At 44.6% G+C, this 20,884-nt stretch overlaps 1 protein-coding gene across 1 annotated transcript in view; it reads right to left on the bottom strand.

The window, feature by feature from the left end:
- tsnare1 (T-SNARE Domain Containing 1) overlaps nt 1-20,884 on the bottom strand; it is a 96,940-nt gene that overhangs the window by 57,669 nt on the left and 18,387 nt on the right. The window contains exons 2-4 of the mRNA XM_084157245.1: nt 17,288-17,404; nt 4,847-4,924; nt 4,631-4,700 (exon numbers count right to left, since the gene is read on the bottom strand). Coding sequence (XP_084013371.1) covers nt 4,631-4,700; nt 4,847-4,924; nt 17,288-17,375 — 236 coding nt within the window. The 5' untranslated portion in view covers nt 17,376-17,404. The remainder of the gene's footprint in view (nt 1-4,630; nt 4,701-4,846; nt 4,925-17,287; nt 17,405-20,884) is intronic.

Genomic DNA, 20,884 nt, shown 5'->3' with positions numbered 1-20,884 from the left:
TCTCTCTCTCTCTCTCTCTCTCTCTCTCTCTCTCTCTCTCTCTCTCTCTCTCTCTCTCTCTCTCTCTCTCTCTCTCTCTCCCTCCCTCTCCATCTCACTGGTGCTGATCAGCCACAAAGGAATACAAAGCAGAGCACAAAGGAGAAAGTCATCGGTGACTGATTGCAATTCACATTATCAGTAATTCCCTATATTTTTACATACTGTTCTGCTGCTGAGTCCCTACTCTAGAGATCGTTGTGGGGGCGAAAGTGACTAACAGATCTCGATAGCTTTGTAATGTGATACGTCAGAAGAGTGTGAGAGGGTCCTCTAGAGTGGGCGATGTGAACCGAGAGAGTTTGGCACAACATACTGCTCGGTACAGTGGCATAAACTTACACTGATGATCCATAGAAACTAACTCTCTAGAACAGGTGCAAACTGACTCATAGAGGATCCATGGGAATTAATTAAAAACAGGTCATAATGGATTCTTATTTTTAGTACATGAAGCATTGGAAGATGCATTTCACTGAAGTGTTGTATGCATACATTTGACCTTTTATGTGTTGCATGGTTTTAAGGTAAAACCATCGAAGTACAGGTTATCCTAATCTATGTCATACAATGAATACACTGTAGGCCTGAGGACAACAGAATTAGGATATTCACCTCCTCTGTATTAGGTTAACTAATATCATGCCTGCAGATCCAAAGGCACAGTCCTTCTCCACATAGATCAGTCATGTTGTTCCTGTTGTGACGTGATGGTGCATGAACTAGCCGTGATTTTAGCGTAATCCTCTGGATGTCTGAGAAGTCTTTCACTGAACCGTTAAATGATGACACATCAGCCAGAGATTTAGCCCTCTTATTAATCCCTTTGATTCCTGTGTGTGTGTGTGTGTTCATGTGTGTGTGTGCGTATGTCCTTTACCTACCAAAGATACATCAGAAGGTCACAGTCAAGCTTATTAGTGACAGTATGCAGGTGCATTTTAAATGCAAGCGCTTAGAGCAAACTTTTGATCCAGCATGGGTGGACCAACTCCAACTTTCAGGTGCATCAGGATGAAATGATTGACTACATATTTTTCCTGGATATTATAAGTACTTCATCCAGCCCACTCTGTCAGCTACGAACTCTAATTAACCCAGGATACAGTATCTGCTCTGCCCACCCATTTAGCAGCAGCTTTTACATGTGTTCTAGTACAACCGGTCTTGCATGAATGAGGGAAGTAAAGCAGTAATCAACTCCTGCACAACATTATGAATGGCTGTTTTCAGTAGTTGTTTGAATGCAATCACTGGCAGATACAGTATGACCTTGCTGAGGTAATGTAGAGTGACAGAGACATAGCACAATAAGTAATATACCAAAAACACAGAGGTCATACTTTCTCTGGTTTTAGGGGCCATATTTGCTCAACTTACTTTTCCCCTCAGAAGCTAGCGTGACTGTACTTTAGCTTGGCCTTCAACCTCGAGATCTCTCTCTCTCTCTCCCTCTTTCTCTGGAAAAAAAACAGGAAGTCTATTTTCCCACTATTTTCCACTAGGTTGGCTTGGTTCTTCCCACAGTGGCCAGAGAATTACAGTGACATGGCCCTGGTTCTAAGTTCACTAATACACTGAGGACTGTCTGTCTGTCTATTTTTTCCCCTCATTTCCACTCTCCAGATTTAGATCAATATTTGAGGACTAGGGTGGGGAGGTATGGAGAAGATCTCTCTAGCCGTGTTCATCCCTGGGTCTCTCCAGGGAGCACCAGGACAGAATGTACTATACATCAGACCTGGGTTCAAATAACATTCAGAATCCTACCTTTAGTGTTTGATTTTGCCCAGCGTTTCCCAAACTCGGTCCTGGGGACCCCAAGGGGCACACATTTTGTTTTTCGCCCTAACACTCCACAGCTGATTCAAATAATCAAAGCTTGATTATGAGATAATTATTTGAATCAGCTGTGTAGTGCTAGTGCAAAAACCAAAATGTGCACCCCTTGGGGTCTCCAGGACCAAGTTTGGGAAACGCTGCTTTAGTCTGGAGAACCACATGGGCAGAGTTTGCAATTGTGTGATTATTTAATTGTTTCCATTGCACCACATAAAACTCAGTAAAGCCCTGATAAAGTATCTGAAATAAATTCAAATAGTACTTGAACCCAGGTCTGCTGTACTGTTCAGTATGTTATGTCCAAGCTAGGCTAGAGGGGACCAGGGGAGCAGAGGTGGGCTCGGAGGCTAAGCCCAGACGGCACAAGACACTAAATCAATATTCCTAATCCAGATCTCCACAACACGGTCTAGGGAGATTTTGTGAATTTACACAGTAGTTGTTCAAGGCCTCTCACACATGTATGCACGCACCACAGCAGTTTATCTAGCTTCTTCCTCGTCCCTCCTTCAGTTCTTATCTATCTCTCTATATCACCTCATGTGATTTCATTAAATGAATTGTTCCATAGTGCTGTCTTTAAAAAACTAAATAGAGTATGATCATATTGACTCAAATAAAGCCATATAGCATGGTAGAAAAGTAATTACTTTAGTGGAAAAAATTAATTATGTTTTGAAATAGATATTTTATATTAGCACAGGGCTAATTTAGCTAATGGTCTTCACAGTAAATCTTTCTTTCATCAACAAATGTAGGCATATTTGACATGTTTGTTTTATCAATAATATATTTCACAGCACATTAGTTTTGTGATTTTTGCTAAAAGGTTGCTAAAAGGTTCCAAGTTAACTCCATGACAAATGTGGATCTGTCTCTGCAAGAGGAAAGCCCTGAGTACAAACAGTAATTGACGTGACGTTTCCTCCATCTATAGCTCCAGTGTCTGTACTGTACTGTAATGTACTGTGTGAAGGCTTTGCTGGGGGGAGCCCCCTGGCAGAAGGTAGGCCTTATGGCTGGTTGAGGAGAGGCTCGCCAAGGCCCTCTGTGGCAGTTGGCCTTCTGTCTGTCTGAGAGCAGAGTCTGTTGCCTCCTCTGTTCTCTTCTCTTCTCTTCTCTTCTCTTCTCTTCTCTTCTCTTCTCTTCTCTTCTCTTCTCTTCTCTCATCTCCTTCATCTCACCTCTCCTCCCTCCATTTCTTCCCCTCTCCTCCCCCTCTCCTCTCCTCTTTCTCCTCTCCTCTAAACAGTGTCCTTGTCCTCTGGTGGGTTACGGACGAGTCGCCACAGAATGCCTAATGCACTAACAAAGACAATGACACTCAGAGGGTGGGAGCGATTAATCCACTTAGACTTTTGCCGTGTGCATTTCCACGATTACAAGGACGGGTCCAATTCTATTAACCGTGAGATTGTGGTTGTAGCAGGGAGTAGGAGAGGAAGACCGTGGGTGAAGATGGTCGGTTAACATTCTTAACCAGAGGCACGAAGGAAGTTCCTCTTTATTTAGCTTCCTCTCTCTTTCAGGGCGTTTGTGTATACTGTAAAATATGCCCACCATTACAATAGTAGATGAAGACAATCTCCTCTCGTAAACATTTGGGAAAATCCCCCCCATCAACCAACCATCCTCGCTACAGTTACGGTAGTTGCTGCAAGTGGCAGTGAGTAGCTGTGAGTAGGTGGCATCCCCTCAGCATGAAATGTATCCACATCTTCCTGCAGCATTCAACCATTCAACTGTACCAATCAACCATTCAACTGTACCAATCAACCATTCAACTGTACCATTCAACCATTCAACTGTACCATTCAACCATTCAACTGTACCAATCAACCATTCCACTGTACCAATCAACCATTCAACTGTACCAATCAACCATTCAACTGTACCATTCAACCATTCAACTGTACCAATCAACCATTCAACTGTACCATTCAACCATTCAACTGTACCATTCAACCATTCAACTTTACCATTCAACCATCTTTTCAAGACACTAGAATACATACATTACTGTAGCTGTTGACAGCTGACACAGAGGGGTCACATCACATGGTAAACCATTTTCTTTCTTGTAATTCAGAGCAGTGAGCCCACAGTGTTGTGTATAATGGTTCACATCCTGCATCAATATTGATGAACAGAAAGCAAAATAAACACACACGCTCAAATGCACGTGTGCACACACACCACACACACAAACACCACGCATGCACACACACACAAAGAGTCAGACAGTGTAGGTTTCCAAGGTGATCATAAAAAAAAGTAGTTGACATGCCAGGCAGCACAGTGGGGTGTAATGCATTTGAAACAGGCACAATCATCTCAGATTGGCCACTTTGTCATCAGGCAGGAATTTGGTAATTGCTGGCAGCTCAACTAAAACAAGCAGAATCAATATCAGCTGTGAAAGTGGACGTTGAAACAAAGAGAAAATATGCTCTGTTCTATAGCTACTGGGTTTAATGTGACCCTCGGCATGATTAAAGGACAGACAGACAAGTAGCATGAACACTCAGAGGCTATGAATCAGGCTACACTTTAACTGTAGCTATTGCATGGTGGTAGCAATATGTGATGTCAATAGCACAGCAATAAATGGTTTGTGTTCTGAGGGTTGGCTAATTGAGGGAGGAATCCGTTGATTGATTCGCTTGAGTTGCACACTAATGTATTGATATGAATATGTAAATACTATAATTTCTCTGTGTGTGTGTATGTGCATGTTGTGATTACTCACAGGCTCTGTCGCAGTTCAGCAGTGTCTCTGGACGTTCCCAATGATTGAAGATTCTTCTCTAACGTTACAACTGAGATGTGGAGGAACATGTAGCATTGTGAACATCAAAGACGTTCAAGTGCTTTTAGAGTAATATATCTAAAGTATAACAGAAAAGACACATGCACGCACACACACACACACACACACCGATGCACACATATTTACAAGACTCACCATTTGCGTTGATCTGGAAAATGTTAGAGGAGGTCTCCTGAAACACGTCTTGCAGCTCTGATGAGCTGACCTGTGTTGCTTGGGGAAGAAGAAATGATTTCAGTTAAATGGAGCATGATAAAAACACACCAATAACAAGCCAGATATTTGAGGTGAAAACACAAAAATATAGCCACATAGCTGTTCTATCATGAAATGTGGTACAGTGAATTTGGGGTTTAGCCCTGTCCGGGACTGTAATCCGGGTCCAGCGACTATCAACCAAACACCTTAGGCAACTGCTAAATAGCTGTTTTTCTAGTGACCTGAAGGTAAAGGACATGTCTTTGCCACCTCAGTAGTCATGACAGGTAAAAATATATATAAACAAAATTCTAATAGCAGTGAGCAGGAAGTAGATTGCTGTGAGTCATGAGTCCAGCTGAAGGGTTGTGTGGGCTATTCTCCCTGATCAAAAGGACAGAATGTCACAGAGCGACTACGCCAGAAAGGCCTGATGGTTGTCAACTGGGGAAGAGCAACAGCAGTAGAACATAGAGGCACACAGAATACACAGGCCAGGGTCTGACTCCCTCCACTGTCTAATTCTGACACCTAAAGTGACTGCAATTGGAACGTTTATTTTTTATTTTTCTCCAACTACAACCAGTAGTGTTTCAACAGGTGTGAAAATGACAATGGGTGGTGTGGGATTACTGGTTGGAATGAAAAGGTATGGGAAAAGAAAGGAAGTATGTTGAACCTGCATATTGTATGAGCATTGTTCCCTTAAGATGTGCTCTATTAACCACGAATAACAAAATAAAGGTTTGCAGTTCACTGAGACATACGATAGACACGTCTGCATATTAAGAGTCATTAACTTGATTTTGCTGTGGCGGAAGAAAAATGATTAAGTCAAACGTACACGTTACATAATAGTGATACATTTTTAAAATGGGGTAATTTTTCAGTTCAATGACCTTTACTGCCCCTAATGTGATCTACATTCTCCCGCCTTGGACACATGCTTGTCCACTTCTTCCCATCGTTATGATAAATGGCGGATGCTCAATATTCATGCTACTTCACATGGAACCATCTCTGTCTGTGTGGAGAAACTCAGAGGGCTGTGTCACCCCTCTCCTCTCCTCTCATCAGTGACCCTGTGTTTCACACTCTGCTGATGGAGGGGTAGAGGGAGAGATGGAAGGATGGAGGGATATAGAAGGGTGACACAAGGTCACCCAATGACACGGATGGTCAGTGTGATTTCAGGGAGGACATTGATTAGTCTGCACCGTTCCATCCTCTGATCAGTGGCATCCTGGTTTCTCTTCTGTTTGTTCATCCTTGTATGACGTCTGAGTTAGTCTTTGTTTGTCTCTGTGAGTATGTGAGAGTTCATACATGCAGTGTGTGGGTGTAACGTCTCAGACTACACTCGGTTGGGGACTTAGCCAGTTGGGTTGTAGCGTGAGTGTGTGTGTGAGTGTGTGTGTGTGTGCATGCTTATGTGTAGTCAGGTCTGCAATGTGTGTGTGTGTCATGTCTGACCACGCCCGGTTTGCGGTAGAATGAGTTGAGTGTGTGTGAGACAGATATAGCGGCAGGCTCAGCCATCCACTGCAGACTGCTGTGATACGTAAACACCCCCCTGCTGGTGGGGAAGCGGTAGCACGACGGGATCACTTCTAAACCTTATATCTTCCACCACCTGGATCCAGCCCCACTCCCTCTTCAATTATCACACACACACACACACACACACACACACACACACACACACAGACCTACACACGCTCACATCAGCATGATCTGCTTCAAAACATCACTCCCACATGAAAAAATATGCAAATACGTGTCACATATAGTACTCACTCAAATGTACTTGTTTGGATACATACCACAACATGTTTGGAAACATACCACCACATGTTTGGAAATATGCCACCACATGTTTGGAAACATACCACCACTTTTGGAAATACAGTGCATTCGGAAAGTATTCAGACCCCTTGACTTTTTCCAAATTAATGTTTTGTTCTACACACAACACACCCATAATGACAAAGCAAAAACATGAACATAACAATGACATTTACATAAGTATTCAGACCCTTTGCTATGAAATTTAGCTGTTTCCATTGATCAAATTTGAGATGTTTCTACAACTTGATTGGAGTCCACCTGTGGTAAATTCAATGGATTGGACATGATTTGGAAAGGCACACACCTGTCTATATAAGGTCCCAGAGTTAACAGTGCATGTCAGAGCAAAAACCAAGCCATGAGATTGAAGGAATTGTCTGTAGAGCTCCGAGACAGGATTGTGTCAAGGCACAGATCTGGGGAAGGGTACCAAAACATTTCTGCATGATTGAAGGCCCTCAAGAACAAAATGGCCTCCATAATTCTTAAATGGAAGAAGTTTGGAACCATCAAGACTCTTCCTAGAGCTGACCGCTTGGCCAAACCGAGCAATCGGGAGAGAAGGGCCTTGGTCAGGGAGGTGACCAAGAACCCGATGTTCACTCTGACAGAGCTCCAGAGTTCCTCTGTGGAGATGGGAGAACCTTCCAGAAGGACAACCATCTCTGCAGCACTCCACCAATCAGGCCTTTATGGTAGGGTGCCCAGATGGAAGCCGCTCCTCATTAAAAGGCACATGAATACAGAGTTTATTCCATCGTACACAGTTGCGCTGGATAGCGACAACAAAATACAGACACAGTGGAATAATCTACCCCGGCAATACAAGGTACGGGTAGCTCCAACAAAATACAGGCACAGGGGAATAATCTACCCCGGCAATACAAGGTACGAGTAGCTCCAACAAAATACAGGCACAGGGGAATAATCTACCCCGGCAATACAAGGTACGGGTAGCTCCAACAAAATACAGGCACAGGGGAATAATCTACCCCGGCAATACAAGGTACGAGTAGCTCCAACAAAATACAGGCACAGGGGAATAATCTACCCAGGCAATACAAGGTACGGGTAGCTCCAACAAAATACAGGCACAGGGGAACAATCTACCCCGGCAATACAAGGTACGGGTAGCTCCAACAAAATACAGGCACAGGGGAATAATCTACCCCGGCAGTACAAGGTACGGGTAGCTCCAACAAAATACAGGCACAGGGGAATAATCTACCCCGGCAATACAAGGTACGAGTAGCTCCACCGAGCTACACTCAACTCACATAAAACAATCACCCACAAGGACAAGGGGGCAGAGGGAACGCTTATACATGGACTAATGAGGGGATATGAACCAGGTGTGTGTAATTAACAAGACAAGACAAATGGAATGATGAGATATGGAGCGGCAGTGGCTAGTAAGCCGGTGACGACGAACGCCGAAGCCTGCCCGAACAAGGAGGGGAGGCAGCCTCGGCGGAAGTCGTGACAGAAACTCCCCAAATACAGGTGTGCCAAGCTTGTAGCGTCATACCCAAGAAGACTTGAGGCTGTAATCGCTGCCAAAAGTGCTGCAACAAATTGCTGAGTAAAGGGCCTGAATACTTATGTAAAATGTGATATTTACATTTTTATTTTAATAAATAAAACGGTTTTTGCTTTGTCATTATGAGGTATTGTGTGTAGATTGATGAGGAAAAAAACAATTTAACCAATTTTAGAATAAGGCTGAATACTTTCTGAATGCACTGTACACAAACTTTAAGTCATGAGCAAACTCTCTCCTTCATTCTCACTCTATTTACCTATCACTATCTCACACGAACGCTTGCACGCACACATGTATATGCACACACACACACACAGACACACAACGACTAGTGGAGGGCATCTGACACAGTCATTACTCTAGTGTCCCCATAAGGTGGTCTTGGACTCCTGGCTGCTACACTGGACAGAGTCCTGGCTCTCTGCCTGACAGGCTGGCACAGGATCAGGCTGGCACAGAAAGAACAAGGGATGGAGGGAGGTGGAGAGAGGAAGGGAATGGAGAGGAGAGAATAGAGAAGGGAAATCAGGAAGAAAGACAAAGATAGGGATGGAAAGGTAGCCAGGTTTGGGAAAAATGTTAGATAGGCATTTAAAAATGTTTAATGTGTTTAATTGGTTCTTTATACTTCCTCTGTCTCCTATCTCTCTCTACAGTGCTTTGGAAGCGGTCTGAAACTATAATCATGACATAATGTCTAGCAGATCTACATCCAACTGCATCACTCAGCACAATCTCCATAAAGGGAGTGTAAAGGGAAGTGATTAAAATGTCTTCACACTGCGGTACCACAGGTTGAGAAATGCTGAGCAACTGATATAGAAGCCGCTGATTTCTCCCTACACACACGCAAACACGCAAAACCCACACAGTGCTACAGTGATGAATGAAAACCTCAGCAACACGCTAGAGACAAATTAACATCCTGGCCTTTGCAGAGTCGCTTGTCGATACGGTAAATGCTCTATCTGCAACACATTCAATTATACTCTCAAATCAGAGAGCAACTTAATCAAAAGCTCCCATCTCATTACCTTCAAGGTCAGCAGCTATCGTTCCACTGTGGAAACTCTTCCTAAAACAGGGCCAGGCTGGGCATAGACCAACTGCAGAGGGGTCCCAGAGTCCAAGTCCCAGAGGATGGTAGCTTCCAACTTCTAAAGACTATTTCAGTATGTGATGTCTTTTTAAAATTACACACAAATACTTTTGTTGGAGAGAAAAAGCACGCCAGTTCTTGATCTAGCTATCTAACCTAGGTCAGGTAATTCTCAGATCATTCTCACAAGCTCGTGTTACCTAACTTGGTTTTTAGTCTTCTGGACAATCTACTGTAAGTTCAACACTCGAGCAGTCACACTACGTAACTACACACAGGCCATGTTGGGTTGCCATAAAACATGTTAGAGCATAGCCTACTTACACCGCAGTTGCTATAATAAAGTTCATGCTAGGTTTATTTTGGGGCATGATGTGAGCAGGCCTGGAGATACCTGGAGTGACAAGCCAACAAAAAAACACAACAATCATTAAATATTCACTGTTTCAACATAGCGCTACCCTCCACCCCCTCCAGAGTGGTCTCTTCTGTTGGTGTGTTCCAGTCAGAAGACAAGATAATGTAGGAACACATTCAATCATGATCATGAAAGCATCTTCCTCTCCTGTTCAAGCCTTGCTGTTTGCCAGGAAGTCTGATGATAATAGTCCCTTTACAGTTCTCAATCACTCACCCACTCCCCCATCCATAACAAATTAACAGAGTTGGCAAAGATAGAACACAGGCAGCAAATACAACTATTTTCCTGTGATGTAGCCAACAATATATCTTCAGCAATTCAAAATATGAATTGTGTCACACTTATAGCTGATATTTTAGATATCCATATACTAAATTGTTTCCAAGATAGCGTAGCAGTGCGGTCGTGTTCTCTTGTGTGTCCATGTAAATATCCCGTTTTTTTGTATTTTACGTATATATTTCCCTATCACACTTTTCATCTTCTACTAAATATACTTTCCTGCAACCCGCCTCACTCAATGTGGAACGGATTCTATTATTTACTCACCTTTATCTAGAATCTCCAGTTGAAACTAGCCAGCCAGCTAACTAGCTAACTAGCTACTTGCTATTAGCCACCGTTAGCGGTTTTCACCCAGAACATCGGATTTTCTGCCGGAATAACTGAATCACTGGACCATAACACCGGATCTAGCTAGCCGCAACCGAATGGATGTCGAATGGATGTTGCTGTAGGCTAATCACCACTGCCCCCGTAGCACCAATTAGCCTTGAGCCTTGAGTTAGCCCCGGCTATCTACCTCTCTGTCTACCGGACGGGAGTAGCCAGCTAACCAGTTAACTAGCTACTTGCTCTTAGCCACCGTTAGCGGCTTTTTCTCCATTGTCCGTGGCCTGCACTACCTACCAGCCAGTTCTAGCCTGGACTATTATCGGCCAGTCTGCACTGTCTGCACAGCGAGTTATCGACCCAGAACCTATCGGATTTTCTGCCGGAATCACTGAATCACTGGACCTTTAACTCTGGATAATCGCAACTAGCTAGCTGCAACCAAATGAACGTTGTTGTTGGCTAATCAGCCTTGAGCTAGCCTTGAGTCAAGCACATCTCCCGGCTATCTACCTCTCTGTCAACCGGACAGGACCTCCTAGAGTCGACACGGAGCTCTGCCGATCCATCACGACTGGTCTGCCGACGTAATCGTCTGTGGTTTCAACAGGCTTCCCGTTGAATTGATTGCCCCCCATTTATCCTCAGAGTTCGTACTGCTTGGTGACCTAAATTGGGATATGCTTAACACCCCGGCCATCCTACAATCCAAACTAGATGCCCTCAATCTCACACAAATGATCAACGAACCTACCAGGTACAACCCTAAATCCGTAAACATGGTTACCCTCATAGATATCATCCTGACTAACTTACCCTCTAAATACACCTCCGCTGTCTTCAACCAGGATCTCAGCGATCACTGCCTTATTGCCTGCGTCCGTAACGGGTCCGCGGTCAAACGACCACCCCTCATCACTGTCAAACGCTCCCTATAACACTTTAGCGAGCAGGCCTTCCTAATTGACCTGGCCCAGGTATCCTGGATGGATATAGATCTCATTCCGTCAGTAGAGGATGCCTGGTTGTTCTTTAAAAGTAATTTCCTCTCAATCTTAAATAAACATGCCCCATTCAAAAAAGACAGAACTAAGAACAGATATAGCCCCTGGTTCTCCTCAGACTTGACTGCCCTTGACCAGCACAAAAACATCCTGTGGCGTACTGCATTATCATCAAATAGCCCCCGTGATATGCAACTTTTCAGGGAAGTCAGGAACCAATATACACAAGCAGTTAGGAAAACAAAGGCTAACTTTTTCAAACAGAAATTTCCTGTAGCACTAACTCCAAAAAGTTTTGGGACACTGTAAAGTCCATGGAGAATAAGAGCACCTCCTCCCAGCTCCCCACTGCACTGAGGCTAGGAAAAACTATCACCACCGATAAATCTACAATAATCGAGAATTTCAACAAGCATTTTGCTACGGCTGGCCATGCTTTCCACCTGGATACCACTACCCCGGCCACCAGCTCTGCACCCTCCGCTGCAACTTGCCCATGCCCCCCCCCCCCGCTTCTCCTTCACACAAATTCAGACAGCTGATGTTCTGAAAGAGCTGCAAAATCTGGACCCCTACAAATCATCTGGGCTAGATAATCTGGACCCTTTCTTTCTAAAACTAGCCACCAAAATTGTCGCAACCCCTATTACTAGCCTGTTCAACCTCTCTTTCGTACCGTCTGAGATCCCCAGAGATTGGAAAGCGGCCGAGGTCATCCCTCTCTTCAAAGGGGGTGACACTCTAGATCCAAACTGTTACAGACCTATATCCATCCTGTTTTTGAAAGCCAAGTTAACAAACAGATCACCGACCATTTCGAATCCCACCGTACCTTCTCCGCTATGCAATCCGGTTTCCGAGCTGGTCATGGGTGCACCTCAGCCACGCTCAAGGTCCTAAATGATATTATAACCGCGATCGATAATAGACAGTACTGTGCAGCCGTCTTCATCGACCTGGCCAAGGCTTTCGACTCTGTCAACCACCGCATTCTTATTGGCAGACTAAATAGCCTTGGTTTCTCAAATGACTGCCTCGACTGGTTCACCAACTACTTCTCAAATAGAGTGTCAAATCGGAGGGCCTGTTGTCTGGACCTATGGCAGTCTCTATGGGGGTGCCACAGGGTTCAATTCTTGGGCCGACTCTTTTCTCCGTGTATATCAATGATGTCGCTCTTGCTGCTGGTGACTCTCAGATCCACCTCTACGCAGACGACACCATTTTGTATACATCTGGCCCTTCATTGGACACTGTGTTAACAAACCTCCAAACGAGCTTCAATGCCATACAACACTCCTTCAGTAGCCTCCAACTGCTCTTAAACACTAGTAAAACTAAATGCATGCTCTTCAATCGAACGCTGCTGGCACCCGCCACCCGACTAGAATCACTACTCTCGACGGGTCTGACCTAGAGTATGTGGACAACTACAAATACCTAGGTGTCTGGTTAGACTGTAAACTCTCCTTCCAGACTCACATTAAGCATCTCCAATCCAAAGTTAAATCTAGAATCGGCTTCCTATATCGCAACAAAGCCTCCTTCACTCATGCTGCCAAACATGCCCTCGTAAAACTGATTATCCTACCGATCCTTGACATCGGCGATGTCATTTACAAAATAGCCTCCAACACTCTACTCAGCAAATTGGATGTAGTCTATCACAGTGCCATCCGTTTTGTCACCAAAGCCCCATATACTACCCACCACTGTGACCTGTACGCTCTTGTTGGCTGGTCCTCACTACATATTCGTTGCCAAACCCACTGGCTCCAGGCCATCTATAAATCACTGGTAGGCAAATCCCCGCCTTATCTTAGCTCATTGGTCACCATAGCAACACCCACCCGTAGTATGCGCTCCAGCAGGTATATCTCACTGGTCATCCCCAAAGCCAACACCTCCTTTGGCCGCCATTCCTTCCAGATCTCTGCTGCAAATGACTGGAACGAATTGCAAAAATCTCTGAAGCTGGAGACTCTTATCTCCCTCACTAACTTTAAGCATCAGTTGTCAGAGCACCTTACCGATCACTGCACCTGTACACAGCCCATCTGAAATTAGCACACCCAACTACCTCATCCCCATATTGTTATTTATTTTGCTCATTTGCACCCCAGTATCTCTATTTGCACATCATCTCTTGCACATCTATCATTCCAGTGTTAATACTAATTGTAATTATTTTGCACTATAGCCTATTAATTGCCTTACCTCCATAACTTGCTACATTTGCACACACTGTATATATATTTTCTGTTGTATTTTTGACTTTATGTTTTGTTTTACCCCATATGTAACTCTGTGTTGTTGTTTTTATCGCACTGCTTTGCTTTATCTTGGCCAGGTCGCAGTTGTAAATGAGAACTTGTTCTCGACTGGCTTACCTGGTTAAATAAAGGTGAAATAAAATAATAATAATAATAAATACATTGAAGTTGGAGAGGCGTCAAATGCCCACTAAAGCTAAATATAGTTCTAATGGACTTTCTTAAATGCACTGAGAAATTGTTATGAGTATGAGCCTCCTCTGACATCTGCTTGGTGCTAACTGGCTCTCTATTCCCTGAATTAGACTGATGATGCCTCATCAATGTTGCTGTATGAGGCACAGTATGCAACTACACTAATATGTGTGGGAGAATCTCCTATCCATACGGTTGCCTTCTGTAGCCCTCTAAAAATATCGTTGTGAATATTTTCTGATGCAGTGAGAGTCTGACGCAAATCTTGACCTTTAGAATGGTAATTACGGGGTGTATATATGACAAATATATCCTTCACAATACCTTCTTTCATACAGATGCTGAGTATTTCAAAATGTTCTTTATGCTAGATAAACACATTTAATTAATTGTGGTGGTTCACCATTGAAACTTTGTTAGCATGCATCATCAATCCGACAAAGGAAGCAAAACAAACAACCTTTAACTTACTCCCACAATGTTTTCCAACTCTTGGGCAACACCATCTCTCCAAGCTGTATGGCAGTCTACCATTCTAGTTCTAGTAACATTCTAGTTCTAACCCCAATATGTGACTCCAGACCACTGCAACCAATTCACTCCCAGCGGCTCCAATGACATTGTCATGGCTGCTCAGCACACATCCCACTTGGGCCACTTAAGGACCCTCAGTAAGATATGTGGCTGGTGGAGTGGGCTCTCATCAAGGTCTCCTCCCAGACAAACAGCTCTCCATCCCACCCCATCCTAATGACCATGGCTGGGGCTGTGGAGCAGAGAATTAGTGGGGTCTAACAAGACTCGTCTATCCCAGGGTCAGGCCCAGAACACAGGGAGAACACAGGGAGAACAGGCCGGGCCAACCTGGTGTGTGCTGCTGAACACCATTGCTGTTCTCTTTATTGGCATTCCAACTGTTCAAACACACACACACACCAGGAACAGCAGAGCACAACAGAGTGAGTGTTTTCTCCACAAGAGGACCAAGGAGAGTGCCTCCACTTTTTGACCATAAGCGATCGAAGAGAGGAGATTGGAGAATAAGAGTGAGTGAGTGTTCAAGAGAGATCGCAGACAGACACTCCTAGGAGTTTGATAGACTAAGCACCCACCCGGGGAGTAGAAGAGGAGAGTTGCATATATGCTGGAAGGGCTTGAAAGGTTTGGCAAGAGAAAGGAGGAGAAAGATTAGCCCGACTGACAGCTCCATTAGAGACTCAACCTGGGCTTTGATCATTTCCTGAGCCCCCCTCCACTGCTACACAGCTCAGTACAGCTCAGTCACAAACACACACACACACACACACTGTGTGTTTGAACACACAGCTCAGTAGACGCAGGCAGCAAGCACCAGAAGCCACACACAGCAAATCTGACAGGCTCCGGCCCGCTGAATTGGCCCCGGCTTCACTGTGATCAAAGCTACACTCTCTGATGGCTCAGGCCCCCATCTGTCTCCCCATAACACTGAGGCTGCCACAGCACACACTACACAGTCTGCTCTTTATACACTAGGGAGAGAGGGGAGGTAGAGAGAGAGCGAGAGAGAGCGAGAGAGGTAGAGAGAGAAAGGGAGAGAGAGAGAGGGAGAGAGATGGAGAGAGAGATATGGAGAAAGAAAGAAAGAAAGAGAGAGAAAGGGGGAAAGAGAGAGATAAGGGGAAAGAGAGAGCAGGAGGGAGGGGGAGAGAGAGAGAGGTAGAGAGATAGAGGGATAGAGATGGATAAAGAGAGAGAGAGAGAGCGAGAGAGAGAGAGAGAGGGGAAAGTGATAGAGAGCGGGAGGGGGAGAGAGAGAGTTGGGGGAAAGAGAGAGAGAGAGGGAGATGGGGGAGAGAGAGCGATAGAGAGAGAGGGGGGGGGGGAGACTGTCACTGAGTGAATGTGAATATTTGTTTCTCCCAGTTTTACAGTATGTAGGAGTTAAGAGACAAAAGAGCTTATTTGATGTTTGTTTGTTCCTGTCAAATTCATCTTACTTCACTGGGTATCTGAGCAACACCATAATACCTTGTACCAGCAACTCTACTGGAGTGTCAGCTGTGATCACTGTTAAAATTAACTCTATAGAACGGGCACAAAAGTATGAATACATACACAGAGCATATCAAATACATGCATGACGTACACATGCATGCACACACACACAAACATACACAAACACACGGAGGGTAGTGAACAGTATACATCACACACACTCATTGGAGGCCTGCCTTAATCTGGCCCTATTACAAGGCTAATGTGTGAAAGGTGAAAAGTCATGGAGTAGAGCAGTGATGCTGGCAACCACCCCATTATAACTGCCAGACTGACCCCTGACCCCTAACACTCTCCAAGTTCCTGACACCACACTGCAAATCTGCTTCAGGTCATTACCACGATAACCCTCCTTTGATAAAGATATCTGTTGTGAGCTGTAGAGTGGATATTCCCTCCATACCAGTGGATGTTCCCTCCAAACCAGTGGATAGTCCCTCCAAACCAGTGGATAGTCCCTCCAAACCAGTGGATAGTTCCTCCAAACCAGTGGATAGTCCCTCCAAACCAGTGGATAGTCCTTCCAAACCAGTGGACATTTCCTCCAAACCAGTGGATGTTCCCTCCAAGCCAGTGGATATTCCCTCCAAGCCAGTGGATATTCCCTCCAAACCAGTGGATATTCCCTCCAAACAGTGTATATTCCCTCCAAAGCAGTGGATGTTCCCTCCAAGCCAGGGAATGTTCCCTCCAAACCAGTAGATATTCCCTCCAAACCAGTGGATATTACCTCCAAACCAGTGGATATTCCCTCCAAACCAGTGGATATTCCCTGTAAACTAGAGCATGGATATTCCCTCTAAACCAGTGGTTAATCCCTACAAACCAGTGGATATTCCCTACAAACCAGTGGATATTCCCTCCAAACCAGTGGATATTCCCTCCAAACCTGTGGAAATTCCCTCCAAACCAGTGGATATTCCCTCCAAACCAGTGGATATTGAAGGGTCTTGAGCATATAGAAATAGCATTATCACTTCATGTTGTGCATGGTAAAACAAAGAACACTTTATGCCCTGCCTCCCCCTGCTTGATTTCTCTGCAGAGACCCCATATGACCTCTTAATTCACACAGTCCATTCCTCCACACACACCCGTCTATTCCACAATAGTGAACCCTGTGATTGTCTCTCCTCAAGGGGTCAAGGGGTGGTAGTGTTGTCCATCCATCCATCCATAGTCAGCCTGCAAGCCCAGTGGCAGATTGATGTCACTTTGACAAACTCAGTCCTGTTTTCTATACTGTACTAAAAGTATGAGTGTCATTTAAACAGTTTGTTTGAGTTATGGTACAAATATGGTCCTCAAATTAGCATGAAATCATGGAAGTGGATGTTTGTCTTTACCTATTGGTTGGTAGCCCTGCCTCTTGGGGCCGCCGAAGGGGTTTCGACTGCCTCCAAAGGAGCCTCCGTCAATGGATCCGTATGACATCCTGTCCTGGTGGTTATGAGTCTGTCAGTCTGGAACAGAGAGAGAACACAACAACAGCAGTGAGATTGGTGGATGTACTATATGGATCTGAGTAGGCTTTCAATATTCTGGTATTCCAGAAATCCTGGTTGGTAGATTCCAGGAATCATCAGGGAAAAATATGGAAATCTGTGATGTGGGAATCTGTGTGTGTACGTGTGTGCGTGTGCATCTATAAGTGTGTGTATGAACTGAATCCTTGATGCCCGGTGACATTATTAATCACGACTCACCCTCGTCTATATGGAATTCTAACCCCATTCACACTCCATACCGGAGGGGAGGGAGGTGTGCAAAAACATCACTGAAAAAGTTAAAGAATGCATATTGAATGTGTATTCCATCCCAGACAGGGACACACAGATGACATGATGAGCTCTATGAAGCCTTGTGTCTACCAGCATCACAACCAAAGGTCACATGGTATCATGATTTCATAAGCTGTCCTGTAAGACCTTCAGCCCTCTGTGAATAGCAGGCATTGAGCTAAGTAGGCTTGTGATTGTGTTCAAATATCATTATCCAGCAGCCCTTTTGTGGTATTGAAGCCAGTCTGGTCTGGTCTGGCACCCTGGTCTGGGTACGTGAACACTGGCATTCATGACTGTCTCATAAGGGTGGCAAAGGGACAGAGAGAGAGGGAGCGGTGAGGGATCGAGAGAGAGAGAGGAGAGGAGAGGGAGGACAGAAGGAGAAAATGAGAGAATAGAGATATAGAGAGGAGATGGAGAGAGGGACAGAAGGAGAGAGGGAGAGGAGAGAGACAGAGAGAGAGGAGATGAGGGGGATTCAGTGTCCCATCTTAAGAGGGAGACAGAGGATCAGATTAACTGGAACCACGTGGTCATTTAATCTGATTAATTTTCATAGAGCAGCAAGATGAATTACTGTTGGAAGCCAATAAACTCTCTCTCTCTGCTCCTCTTGAATCCCAGCCCAGTCACTAGTCACTGTAGTGCCTGGTGCTCCAGCCTTCTGAAGTGTGCATAGGCACTGCGTGTCTCAATCTGTGCTCTCACTCTGAGCAGTACATAGAAATATACAGATTTTCAGACCAACTTTCTTAGACACATTCTCTTTTCTTCGCCCATACCTTGTCTCTGAGGCTGGTGGTTATCTATGCATAGTCACTTTACCCCTACCTACAGTGCCTTTGGAAAGTATTTAGACCCCTTGACTCTTTCCACATTTTGTTAAGGTACAGACTTATTCTAAAATGGATTATCCCAACAACAACAAAAATCTGCAATCTACACACAATTCCCCATAATGACAAAGCAAAAAACGTTTTTTTAGAAATTTCAGCAAATGTATTAAAATGTATAAACAGAAATACCTTATTTACATAAGTATTCAGACCCTTTGCTATGAGACTCGAAATTGAGCTCAGGTGCATCCGGTTTCCATTGATCAAATTTGAGATGTTTCTACAACTTGATTGGAGTCCACCTGTGGTAAATTCAATGGATTGGACATGATTTGGAAAGGCACACACCTGTCTATATAAGGTCCCAAAGTTGACAGTGCATGTCAGAGCAAAAACCAAGCAATGAAGATGAAGAAATTGTCTGTAGAGCTCAGACAGGATTGTGTCAAGGCACAGATCTGGGGAAGGGTACCAAAACATTTCTGCAGCATTGAAGGTCCTCAAGAAAACAGTGGCCAATTCTTAAATGGAAGAAGTTTGGAATCACGATGGCTCTTCCTAGAGCTGGCCGCCCGGCCAAACTGAGAAATCGGGGGGGAAGGGCCTTGGTCAGGGAGGTGACCAAGAACCCAATGGTCACTCTGACAGAGCTCTAGAGCTCCGCTGTGGAGATGGGAGAAAATTCCAGAAGGACAACCATCTCTGCAGCACTCCACCAATCAGGCCTTTATGGTAGAGTGGCCAGGCGGAAGCCTCTCCTCAGTAAAAGGCACATGACAGCCCGCTTGGAGTTTGCCAAAAGGCACCTAAAGACTCAGACCATGAGAAACAAGATTCTCTGGTCCGATGAAACCAAGATTGAACACTTTGGCCTGAATGCCAAGCGTCATGTCTGGAGGAAACCTGGCACCATCCCTACAGTGAAGCATGGTGGTGGCAGCATAATGCTGTGGGGATGTTTTTCAGTGGCAGGGACAGGGAGACTAGTCAGGATCGAGGCAAAGATGAACGCAGCAAAGTACAGAGAGATCCTTGATGGACCTCAGACTGGGGCGAAGGTTCACCTTCCAACAGGATAACGACCCTAAGCACACAGCCAAGACAAAGCAGGAGTGGCTTCGCGACAAGTCTCTGAATGTCCTTGAGTTGCCCAGCCAGAGCCCGGACTTGAACCCGATCAAACCTCTGCAAAAACCTGAAAATAGCTGTGCAGCAACGCACCCCATCCAACCTGACAGAGCTTGAGAGGATCTGCAGAGAAGAATGGGAGAAACTCCCCAAATACAGGTGTGCCAAGCTTGTAGCGTCATACCCAAGAAGACTCGAGGCTGAAATCGCTGCCAAAGGTTCTTAAACAAAGCACTGAGTAAAGGTCTGAATACTTATGTAAATGTGATATTTTTATGTTTTTAACTTTTAATAAATGTGCAGAAATGTCTAAAAACCTATTTTTCCTTGTCATTATGGAGTATTGTGTGTAGATTGATGAGGATTTTTTATTTTTTTTAAATACATTTTAGAATAAGGCTGAAACGTAACAAAATGTGGAAAAAGACAAGGGGTCTGAATACTTTCCCAAGTACAAATTACCTCAACTAACCTGTACCCGCACACATTGACTCGGTACCGGTAACTCCTGTATATAGCCTCGTTATTGTTATTTTATTGTGTTACTTTTTATTTTATCTTCACTCTATTTCTTGAACTGCATTGTTGGTTAAGGGCTTGTAAGTAAGCATTTCACGGTATTCGGCGCAAGTGACAAATCAAATTTGATTTGATTTATATAGGAATATATACATACTTGTATGTGTGTATACCACACACAGAAACACATGTTCAAACACACACAAACACACGCACACACTGATCCTATATGTGTCTCTCCAAGCACAGCCAGCCACCCTTGTGAAGAGTGAGGTCAGAGCAGAGCAGAGGACTGCATGGTGTAGTGACACAATGAGTGGATGGCGACCCACTGTGTAATTACTCATTGGCTTGGTGTTTCAGGTCCCTGCACCAGCTAGCCCCACCACCCCTGGCCTTCACCCAGAATCTCCCGCTCTGCCTGGCCTGGTGATGTCATCAACACTCGCCCTGGTCTCTGACTCACAATAGAGCTCTGTGATTGGCTGAGCAGAGAGTGTGCTGACTGATACATCACTCCCCATCTTGTCTCCTCTATAGACACGGGGTTCTACTTGTGTGGTTGGTTCTGTGTTTCAGTGACTTGAGATTGCTTAGTCCTACTACAGTAAATATACAGTACTAGACGACAGGCAAATCAAAATGGAATCAAATGTGGGGGAACATTATTAGGATA

This window comes from Coregonus lavaretus (genome assembly GCF_964263955.1).
Source record: "Coregonus lavaretus genome assembly, chromosome: 3".
NCBI lineage: Eukaryota > Metazoa > Chordata > Actinopteri > Salmoniformes > Salmonidae > Coregonus > Coregonus lavaretus.
This window is presented reverse-complemented; position numbering and strand designations above follow the sequence as displayed.